Here is an 11,891-nt window from a genome sequence, read left to right on the forward strand (position 1 = left end):
GATGATGAGCTCCATAGTCTCGCTGCTCTTACTGTAAAGAGTCCTGTCTGAGCTCCATAGTCTCACTGCTCTTACTGTAAAGAGTCCGGTCGATGATGAGCTCCATAGTCTCACTGCTCTTACTGTAAAGAGCCCTGTCGATGATGAGCTCCATAGTCTCACTGCTCTTACTGTAAAGAGCCCTGTCGATGATGAGCTCCATAGTCTCGCTGCTCTTACTGTAAAGAGTCCTGTCGATGAGCTCCATAGTCTCACTGCTCTTACTGTAAAGAGTCCTGTCGATGAGCTCCATAGTCTCACTGCTCTTATTGTAAAGAGTCCGGTCGATGATGATGATGAAAGCTTCTTCCCTTTAGATGTGGATAATGTCCCTTTGTCATGACTACAGGTTGCCTGTAACCAATCTTTATTACATATTGTGTAACCTCGAGTTTGACAACCCGTATTGCAATCCACCCGCCTTTTTCGCCCTCCTCTGCATCCGCTCTAGTTTGGCTATGCACTTTGTCTACACAGGCGCCCCAGTGCTGTATCCAAGTCCATGGGAGGTCTGACTAGTGATTTGTATACTGGCAAACTAGCTTCATGTACATCTACTTCTGCTGACTCATACAGATATTTTATTTGCCTTGGCAGCAGCTGCCTGGCATTGGTCAGTAAAGTTAAAGGGGTGGTTTCACTTCAGCAAATGGCATTTATCATGTAGAGGAAGCTAATACAAGGCACTTACTAATGTATTGTGATTGTCCATATTGCCTCCTTTGCTGACTGGATTCATTTTTTCATCACATTATATACTTCTCATTTCCGTGGTTATGACCACTCTGCACAGTCCATTAGTGGTGGTCATGCTTGAGCACTATAGGAAAAAGCACCAGCCCATGTGCGATGCCAGTCCCGGCCAGCGCTTTTTCCTGTAGTGTTCAAACACCACCACCACTGCTCGATTGCTGAAGTGAGACATGTATCCCCACCATCGGGGCCTGATTATAAGGAGGGTCAATGGACCAGTTGTATTTGGGGCCTCCATCACTGAGGGGCTTCATAGTTCTGAGCGAGCCTTCTTCAAAGTGGTTGTCCCGTTGCAACAATCTATCCCCTTATGGACAGGATAGAGAATAAGTCTCTGATCTATGGGTGTCCATCTGCTGGGGCTCCTGCCGGTTACAAGAACGGAGGCCATGGTCCCTCGTTTGGAGGGCAGAGACACTTGTGTGCCCCCTGCTCTGTTTGGCTCTACCGGACAGCTGGATATTGGGAAGTACATGTGCTTGGCCGTCTTCAGCTGCCCTGTGGAGTTGAATAGAGTGGAAGGGTGCATGCAAATGGAGGAACATCAAACACCCTCCCGAGCCCCCCCACAAAAAAAACCTCAGAGACCCCCACTTTAATAGTAGTAATAAAAAAGAAAAAGAAAATCAGTGGAGCAACCAAAAAAAGCCATCCCTTTTGGTTGTTCAGTTTACTATGATGAGGGATTTAGTATGTGGCCAATAGATGAATGATTTATTTTGTATGTTTTTATGTCTTTATTTTATATTTTAATTTAAAAAAATATATATTTTTTTTCTTTCCTCATGTACACATCTAATGGATACTCCGGGTTATAAGTCAGTGAATGGATGCTTGTGCGATTCGGGCTTCTATTTCATGAGTTTTTTTTGTCTTTGGCAAAATGTCTTTCTTTTTCAGTTACTGATGAACACTGGCGTAAGTCGATGTTGTCCGCAGAGATTGCGGTCAATAAAGTTTATTAATTCTCCGTCTTCTCTCATTGATTCTGCAGATTGAGAATTTCAATAACGAGTTCTGGACGGGCTTGCAGCTCGCTTGCTGGGAGACGACTGAAGAGCCATGGGCGTATTTTCCTGACCTGTCCATCTATCTGCGGGATGTGAACTCGAGCATGTCCTTCCGTCTCACCATAAAGCCTCAGGTTCATTGACTTTTTAATTTTATTTTGCCTTGTTATCTTGAAATAACACTTGTGTGAGAATTTAAAAAATGTATATATTTTTTTGCATTTCTTATAAAAATATTTTGTCCCCCCCCCCCCTCCCCTCCCCCTCTTGTGAAATATTTGTCAGCATAGGGTATGTACTGAATTATTTATTTTTTCTTTTTCTTTTTACATCCTAAAATCTGATTTGCTTTTGCAGCTGCTGCCCGACATTGAGCCCTTCTGCTTAGCTTATGCAGCAAGCCCCTGAGGAGCTGGAGTAGAGATTGGGAGTGGTAGTGGCCCTGATGATGATGTGTAACTGTGTACTCCCTCAGGCTGTCGCTCCCTGGGGTCAGTGCAGTGATTGAGGGGCACGCCCTGTAGCTGTGGGTTCCCTGCCTGAATGTTTTAAGTGGGTGCTAGGCAGGACAGGTGATGGACAAGCAATGGCCAGTGTGTGGTGTGAGATTCAGAAACCAGGTCAGGTTGAACTTAACAGAAGTTTCTCTTTACTGTGTGCACAATAGGAGTCGTAGTACATCCAGCCAGTGTAAATGCCTCTCAGATGTTGAAGCATGAGATAGGCGGATGGTTGCTGCAATTGCCCTCTGGTTACTCATTCTTTTGCAAAGACTCTGACTGGTATCTCTGGCTAGCAACTGCCACTAGGCTAGGGTGTATAAGGTGTCTTAACATGTTTCCCCTTTGCAGCAGCAGGGTCTGGATCGCTTTAAAGAGGACCTTTCATCTGTTTAACCCTAGTCTAATAAGGGTCTTACCTAATTCTCCCTGGCTGTGAGCGGTGTGCTCTGACTGGCTGCGCTCACAGCCAGGGAGAAGAGAACCGCTCCAGTCTCCACCTAGTATAACCAAGTCGGCAAATTAGAATATAAGGGGCCGAAATCAACGGGGGACAAAAGCAGACGAACTTTAAAGTGCGATGACATTAGTGGGGTTGCCCTATAAGGTAAGACCCTAATTAGACTAGGGTTAAACAGATGAAAGGTCCTCTTTAAGCTGGGTTTTCCTGCTGTCTCTTTCTTCCTCTAGTTCTTTCTTGCTTTCATCTCCTGGAGCTCGTGTAGGTGTCACCGAGGCTCCCGGGCTCGAATCTGGAATCCGGGGGAGAGGGGCACTTGGAATTTGCTCCCTTTCTACATCTAGACTACATGGCATCTTGGAACTAGGGGGTGGGGCCAGCCCACACCCTAAGCTCCAGAGGAGGTTGGGCTAGGACGATTAACTCTTACCTCACCTAGCATCTGCTTGAGCAAACTGGAAGTAAGGTGTATTACAACCTGTTGCAGATACCCCCAGTACTGGGGAACTGCACCTACCTGTAACCAGAATATCCAGGTTCTTCTCTTGTTCTGTGGTCCCCAAATTGAATCCCTTTACTGTGTGTGCAGTAATAGGATTAATGTAGGACTGGGATCCAGGTCCTATCAGAATTAAAGTTGTCAGACTGATAGACAATGTTGCTATCACAAAAATTGTGGTTGTACATCTTGGATGGTTGCAGATTGTAGGCTCCTAGAGATGACTGTGGTCACGTGGACAGAAAAGTCTGGGGTCAGTCAAACCGGAACAACTCCTGGAGAGAAGGTAAACGGGGAGGGCAATCTGCGTCACGTTCAGCCTGACATCTACCAGAACATGAGGAAGAAAGGTCTGCAGGCCGTCCCATCAAGTAGTGTCCTTTAAAAAAAAAAAAAAAAAAATTTGTAAAAAAAATAATAATAATAATAATATGTAACATCCCCCATGCTGTATAACAGTTTTTCTTATTGTTCTAATTTTTGTAAATTATACATTATATTATCTTACGTTTTGTCAATTAGACATTTTTATACAATTTTATAAGTTACATTTTTATATTTATTAATTTATTTTAGGCACTTATATAGTACTGACATTATCACTGCATTACATAATTTTTGTAAATGAAAGATTTTTAGATTTGTTTTTACATAATATTAGTAAATTTTACATTTTGCTTACTTTTTTCTTGTTGTTTAATAATTTTTGAAAATGATAATTTTTTTTCACCTATTAGTCAATTATACTTATTTTTATTTATTTTTTCTTATTTGTTTCTACATAATTTTTGTGAATTATTATAATTTTTTTTTTTCAGTTATACATCCAGTCGGTATTGACAATGCGCACGGATCTGAATTGCTACCGTTTCGGCATCTCGCCTTCATCCAATGCTCTGGTTATTGGCGCCACGGTCATGGAAGGATTTTTTGTCATCTTCGACAGGGAACAGAAGAGGGTTGGTTTTGCCGTCAGTAACTGTGCAGGTGAGATGCTGAACAAAATGGCGGCCGGGATGGCTGTGCATCCGCAAGGATATTTTTTTTCTCTAAATATTTTTGGAATAAAACTTGATTTTTCACAGACACAGTAAAGGCTAAATGGGCAAATAACGTAACGTATGCTTCTGGTCACAGTGTAGCGGGGCTGCCATAGGAATGAATGGGGTCATAGGGCTACTTGCACGATACGACGCCGCGGCGCTGCCTTCTCAAACAGCTGATCGGTGGGGGTCCCGGGTATCGGACCCCCGCCGATCAGATGCTGATGATCTATCCAGAGGATAGATAATCAGTTAAAACAAACTGTAGAACCCCTTTAACCACCTCCCGACCGCTGTACGCAGATATGCGTCCGGGAGGTGGTTGCTTTACTCCTCCTGGACGCATATACGCGTCATCTCGCGGGACGCGAGATTTCCTGTGAACGCGCGCGCTCACAGGAACGGAAGGTAAGCGAGTGGATCTCCAGCCAGTGATTTTTTTTTTAACCCCTAACAGGTATATTAGACGCTGTTTTGATAACAGCGTCTAATATACCTGCTACCTGGTCCTCTGGTGGTCCCTTTTGTTTGGATCGACCACCAGAGGACACAGGTAGCTGTGCAAAGTACCAGAAAACACTACACTACACCCCCCCCCCCCCCCTGTCACTTTTTAACCCCTTATGCACCACTGATCACCCCATATAGACTCCCTGATCACCCCCCTGTCATTGATCACCCCCCTGTCAGGCTCCGTTCAGACGTCCGTATTATTTTTACGGATCCACTGATACATGGATCGGATCCGCAAAACACATGCGGACGTCTGAATGGAGCCTTACAGGGGGGTGATCAATGACAAGGGGGTGATCACGCACATAAAATTCCTGATCACTTCCCTGTCATTGATCACCCCCCTGTAAGGCTCCATTCAGAGGTCCGCATGTGTTTTGCGGATCCGATCCATGTATCAGTGGATCCGTAAAAATCATACGGACGTCTGAATGGAGCCTTACAGGGGGGTGATCAGGGAGTCTATATGGGTGATCACCCCTCTGTCATTGATCACCCCCCCCCCTGTAAGGCTCCATTCAGACGTCCGCATGTGTTTTTGCGGATCCGATCCATGTATCAGTGGATCCGTAAAAATCATACGGACGTCTGAATGGAGCCTTACAGGGGGGTGATCAGGGTGTCTATATGGGTGATCACCCCTCTGTCATTGATCACCCCCCCCCCCTGTAAGGCTCCATTCAGACGTCCGCATGTGTTTTTGCGGATCCGATCCATGTATCAGTGGATCCGTAAAAAATCATACGGACGTCTGAATGGAGCATTACAGGGGGGTGATCAATGACAGGGGGGTGATCACCCCATATAGACTCCCTGATCACCCCCCTGTCATTGATCACCCCCCCTGTAAGGCTCCATTCAGAATTTTTTTTGGCCCAAGTTAGCGGAAATTTTTTGTTTGTTTTTGTTTTTTCTTACTAAGTCTCATATTCCACTAACTTGTGTCAAAAAATAAAATCTCACATGAACTCACCATACCCCTCACGGAATCCAAATGCGTAAACATTTTTTAGACATTTATATTCCAGACTTCTTCTGACGCTTTAGGGCCCTAAAATGCCAGGGCAGTGTAAATACCCCACATGTGACCCCATTTCGGAAAGAAGACACCCCAAGGTATTCCGTGAGGGGCATATTGAGTCCATGAAAGATTGAAATTTTTGTCCCAAGTTAGCGGAAAGGGAGACTTTGTGAGAAAATACAAAAAAAAACAATTTCCGCTAACTTGTGCCAAAAAAAAAAAAATTCTAGGAACTCGCCATGCCCCTCACGGAATACCTTGGGGTGTCTTCTTTCCAAAGTGGGGTCACATGTGGGGTATTTATACTGCCCTGGCATGTTAGGGGCCCGAAAGCGTGAGAAGAAGTCTGGGATCCAAATGTCTAAAAATGCCCTCCTAAAAGGAATTTGGGCCCCTTTGCGCATCTAGGCTGCAAAAAAGTGTGACACATCTGGTATCGCCGTACTCAGGAGAAGTTGGGGAATGTGTTTTGGGGTGTCATTTTACATATACCCATGCTGGGTGAGAGAAATATCTTGGTCAAATGCCAACTTTGTATAAAAAAATGGGAAAAGTTGTCTTTTGCCAAGATATTTCTCTCACCCAGCATGGGTATATGTAAAATGACACCCCAAAACACATTCCCCAACTTCTCCTGAGTACGGCGATACCAGATGTGTCACACTTTTTTGCAGCCAAGGTGGGCAAAGGGGCACATATTCCAAAGTGCACCTTTTGGATTTCACCGGTCATTTTTTACACATTTTGATTGCAAAGTACTTCTCACACATTTGGGTCCCTAAATTGCCAGGGCAGTATAACTACGCCACAAGTGACCCCATTTTGGAAAGAAGACACCCCAAGGTATTCTGTGAGGGGCATGGCGAGTTCCTAGAATTTTTTATTTTTTGTCGCAAGTTAGTGGAATATGAGACTTTGTAAGAAAAAAATAAAAATAAAAAATCATCATCATTTTCCGCTAACTTGTGACAAAAAATAAAAAGTTCTATGAACTCACTATGCCCATCAGCGAATACCTTAGGGTGTCTACTTTCCGAAATGGGGTCATTTGTGGGGGTTTTCTACTGTTTGGGCATTGTAGAACCTCAGGAAACATGACAGGTGCTCAGAAAGTCAGAGCTGCTTCAAAAAGCGGAAATTCACATTTTTGTACCATAGTTTGTAAACGCTATAACTTTTACCCAAACCATATTTTTTTTTGCCCAAACATTTTTTTTTTTATCAAAGACATGTAGAACTATAAATTTAGCGAAAAATTTATATATGGATGTCGTTTTTTTTGCTAAATTTTACAGCTGAAAGTGAAAAATGTCATTTTTTTTCAAAAAAATCGTTACATTTCGATTAATAACAAAAAAAGTAAAAATGTCAGCAGCAATGAAATACCACCAAATGAAAGCTCCATTAGTGAGAAGAAAAGGAGGTAAAATTCATTTGGGTGGTAAGTTGCATGACCGAGCGATAAACGGTGAAAGTAGTGTAGTGCCGAAGTGTAAAAAGTGCTCTGGTCATGAAGGGGGTTTCAGCTAGCGGGGCTGAAGTGGTTAAAAAAAAGAGAGAAAAAAAAAAATTTGGAAATAAGGCTAGGTCTACACGACGACAGTTGTCGCGCGACATTTTGTTGCACCAATGTCGCGCGACAATTTTTATAATGGCAGTCTATGGTGTCGCACTGCAACATGCGACATGCTGCGACTGCGACGCGACAGTCGCAGAAAATCCATTCAAGATGGATTTTTCTGCGACTGTCGCGTCGCAGTCGCCACATGTCGCATGTTGCAATGCGACACCATAGACTGTTATTATAAAAATTGTCGCGCGACATTGGTGCAACAAAATGTCGCGCGACAACTGTTGCACCCTATCTCGCGCGACAAATGTCGTCGTGTAGACCTAGCCTAAGGCTACTTTCACACTTGTGGTGTTAATTCCGATATGGAGATCCAGCAGAGGATGTCAATACCGGAATAAAATGGATCCGTTTTGATTTCGCACATCAGGATGCATCCGTTCCGTTGTGTGAAATCAAAATGGGGGGGAAAAAAACCTGATCCATCACTAAATACATTAAAAGTCAACGGGTGACAAATCAGTTTTTTGGACCCTAAAAAAAACAAAAAAAACATCCATCTTCATTGACTTACATTGTTTTTAGTGACAGATCCGTTTGTTTTTCTGTTTTTATGACCGGACACAAAACTGCAGCTTGCAAAAAATAAATAAAAAATGGTACCAATAGAAACTACAGCTAGCCCCAAAAACATTCCCTCACTACCCACGAGTTTTATATAACTTTCCATAACCGTATAATAATGGTGTATCTGGCGGGTCCCATTTATGCCGGATTAAAGAAATTCTACTTGTGTGTGTACCATAAAGTTAATAGTGTATCCAGTATGTTGGAGGATATTTGGCGCCATCTAGTGGACGTGTGCAAAGTTACAGATCACTGAAAAATCTAATGAAAAAATACCATCATTCTTGACTTGTTGTTTTTTGTCAAGTTGTAAAAATACTATTCAGTCCTACCAGGAGTCTATTCATGAAGGGGAGTCATATGAAAGCATTTTAAATGGGTAAAACAATAACTTTTAAATACCTATCCTCCTTCCCCAAGACTTACATTTTTAAAATTTTTGAGGAAAAAAAAAATAAATAAAAAAAAAAATATATATATATATATATATATATATATATATATATATATATATATATATTTTTTTTTATTTTTTTTTTTAATTTTTTTTATTATTTTTTTTATTTAAAAAAGTAAACCAGAAAATTGGCATATAAGGACTTGGGTTGCTGTGACACTACATTTTTGTTTAAAGTTTTTTGAGGAAGAAAAAAAAACTTCCAAAAACACAAACCTAGTGCTGCATTATCCCCCCCCCCCCCCCCCTTTTTCTTGTGGTGCTTTGTGTTGCCCCTTTTCAAATGGTGTGTTTTAGCAATTTTTTTTTAATGACCATTTGATGTTTTGTCCTCCGTAGATCAATGGGAAAACAAAGCCATGGTTTTAAAAAATAAAAATTTTTTTTGAAAAAAGACATAAAAATGCAGCCAACACCATTGATACTTGCATTTTTTTTTAGGCAGGCCAAAAAAAAAACAATGGCTGTCTTATTTGTCAAAAAAAATAAAAATGTGGTAAAAAAACTCCATACCCAAAACGTGTTGCTAGTTGAGAAAAAAAAATAAAAAAAAGCGTTAACCCAAAAAACGGCAATGAAAGGGAAAAAAAAATTGCAAGCAATTTCACAAAAAAGCACTAAAAACGTCAAACCGGCAATATAAAAGTTACAAAAATATTCATATAAAATTCTGCTCCATAAGTCACTTAGGGAAAGGTAAAGTATTACTTAAGGGGGTTATCTAAGATCTATACCCCACTCCATCCTATATGCCTGGGCCTCTCACAGAGGTTGTACTTACCTCGCCCCCCAGCACCCGCCTTGCTTCTTATACCGGCATGGGGAGATGCAGTGGGGGCCGTGCCGGGGAGCCAGGTAAGTACAACCTCTGTGAGGGGCCCAGGCATATGGGGTGCAGGCATTATAGATCTTGGATAACCCCTTTAAGACTTAACTCCAACTCCAGTTTTTGTTAATTTTTAACTTTTTTTTCCAACTTTTTCATTTTTTTTTTCTTCTCCTCTTGCAGTGGTCAATGGCGTGGTGGTATCTGAGATCTCTGGCCCGTTCAGTACTAAGGACATAGCCAGTAACTGCATAGCCAGTAACCCCCTCAGGGAGCCGGTCATGTGGATTATATCTTACGCCCTCATGACCTTCTGCGGCATCGTTCTGCTGGTCCTTGTGGTCTTGCTGCTTCTTCCCAACAGAAGGCACAGAGAAGACCCCGAGGTGGTCAACGACGAATCCTCCTTGGTGCGTCATCGTTGGAAATGATCCTCAGGTGGCATCTCGCCTTGGTCTGATCTCCGGGACCTGGTAATATTTCCCATCATTCATTACATGCTGCTGGGAACTCTCGGTTTTACGAACCCGTCGCTACCAAAGCCGTTCGCGAGACGTGACGCCGTCTTCATAACTTATTGCCTTACCTTTTCTTGAGACGTCCAAAGTATGCCAGTATTGGCGAAGTCTTACTACTACTATTACTACTCCTCCTCTAACTGGATGCACTGCACCGATTCCGTGTGTTTTTTGTTAGTTTTTTACTGAAAGCCATAGGCCATGACCACTCGGCTACTTGCAATGCTTAATATTCGTTAAAGGACCTTTCCCCTTTAAAATAAAATTGCATATATCCTGACTCCTCTTCTGTTAGGATGTATCCATTCTATGCAACCCTGTGATGCCTGTCCCTGAGAATGCTGGGTGACAACCAGTATGACTTCTGGTGCTGTACCAACGGGTTGTCACTCAGGGACCCTTGAATATTATGATTTTTATATTTTTTTTTAATTTTTTTTTTAAAGGGGCAGTTCCTCTTTGATCTTTTTTGTGCACTTATGACCCGGGCCTGTGCGTCCGCTCTACATTCCACATGGACATGGTCATGCTTCCGATCACGGATATTTGTTCATCGGACTGTAAATCCGCGGTACAATCCCTGCTACTCCTCGTTATAATCCAGGTGCAATCGACTGATCACAGGACCTGAGCAGTCTATCAGTATTTGGAGATTTTCTTCAGAAAGTTCGCCTTTAAGAGAATATGGAGGAAGCCGTCGTATATTAAAACAATCAGCAAGCCTGTTCCTTCTAAAGGGCATCTGTCAGCAGTTTTGTACCTATGACACTGGCTGACCTGTTACATGTGCGCTTGGCAGCTGAAGACATCTGTGTTGGTTCCATGTTCATATGTGCCCACATTGCTGAGAAAAGCTGATGTTTTAATATATGCAAATGAGCCTTTAGGAGCAACGGGGGCGTTGCCGTTACACCTAGAGGCTCTGCTCTCTGCAACTGCCGCGCCCTCTGCACTTTGACAGGGCTAGGGGTGATGATGTTTTCACTACCTGGTCCTGTCAATCAAAGTGGAGAGGGTGCGGCAGTTGCAGAGAGAGCAGAGCCTCTAGGTGTAACGGCAACGCCCCCGTTGCTCTTAGAGGCTCATTTGCATATATTAAAACATCAGCTTTTCTCAGTAATGCGGGCACATATGAACATGGGACCAACACAGATGCCTTCAGCTGCCAAGAGCACATGTAGCAGGTCAGCCAGTGTCATAGGGACAAAACTGCTGACAGATGCCCTTAAAGGGGCAGATCTAATATGACATGTGCTGTTTTACTGCTTGGTTTATAAATTCTTGATATCGATGTAAACCAATCCACCCTGTAGCTCATCTTAGATGAATATAGCAACACCGACCCCACAATTACTTTATAAAGTCTCAGCCAATATTGGTACGTTTTGTGCTTGCCCTTTAAATTGGATTTATTAGAGAAGGTTAATAGTACGTTTGAAAGGGGATGTCCATCTGTGAAAAAGTAAAGGGGTAGAATAGCTTAAAAAACTAAACAAAAAAAAACATCCCCACCTCTGTTTCGACATTTCCCCTGCCGGTCTCTAATTCCTGGTTCCTCTCAGTGACTGTGGCCCCCAACGAAGCCAGAGATTAGCTGAATTATTACACTTCTGCGTATAGAGGGGCCCGGCAGGGGATCAGTTAGGTAGGTATAAACTTTAACTTTTTTTTTTTTTAATGTTTTTTAAATTGTCATTTAACTCCTTTACGTTTTCCTAGCTGGACACCCCCTTTGATGTAACCTGTAAGGCCTCTTTCACACGACTGGTTTTTTTTTTTTTTCCGCTTTGCGGGCCGTTTTTTGCGTTCCGTATACGGAACCATTCATTTCAATGGTTCCGCTAAAAAAACGGAATGTACTCCGTATGCATTCCATTTCCGTTTTTCCGTTCCGTTAAAATATAGAACATGTCCTATTATTGCCCGCAAATCACGTTCCCTGGCTCTATTCAAGTCAATGTGTCCGCAAAAAAAACGGAACACATGCGGAAATGCATCCGTATGTCTTCCGTATCTGTTCCGTTTTTTGCGGAGCCATCTATTGAAAATGTTATG

The 11,891-nt window shown here is 42.6% G+C and overlaps 1 protein-coding gene across 1 annotated transcript in view; it reads left to right on the forward strand.

Moving 5' to 3' along the window:
• Positions 1–10,654, forward strand: part of BACE2 (beta-secretase 2) — a 46,777-nt gene extending 36,123 nt beyond the window's left edge. The window contains exons 7-9 of the mRNA XM_044287481.1: positions 1,787–1,936; positions 4,080–4,248; positions 9,502–10,654. Coding sequence (XP_044143416.1) covers positions 1,787–1,936; positions 4,080–4,248; positions 9,502–9,749 — 567 coding nt within the window. The 3' untranslated portion in view covers positions 9,750–10,654. The remainder of the gene's footprint in view (positions 1–1,786; positions 1,937–4,079; positions 4,249–9,501) is intronic.
• Positions 10,655–11,891: the final 1,237 nt, after the last annotated feature.

Source organism: Bufo gargarizans, chromosome 3 (genome assembly GCF_014858855.1).
Source record: "Bufo gargarizans isolate SCDJY-AF-19 chromosome 3, ASM1485885v1, whole genome shotgun sequence".
In the NCBI taxonomy this organism is placed as follows: Eukaryota; Metazoa; Chordata; class Amphibia; order Anura; family Bufonidae; genus Bufo; species Bufo gargarizans.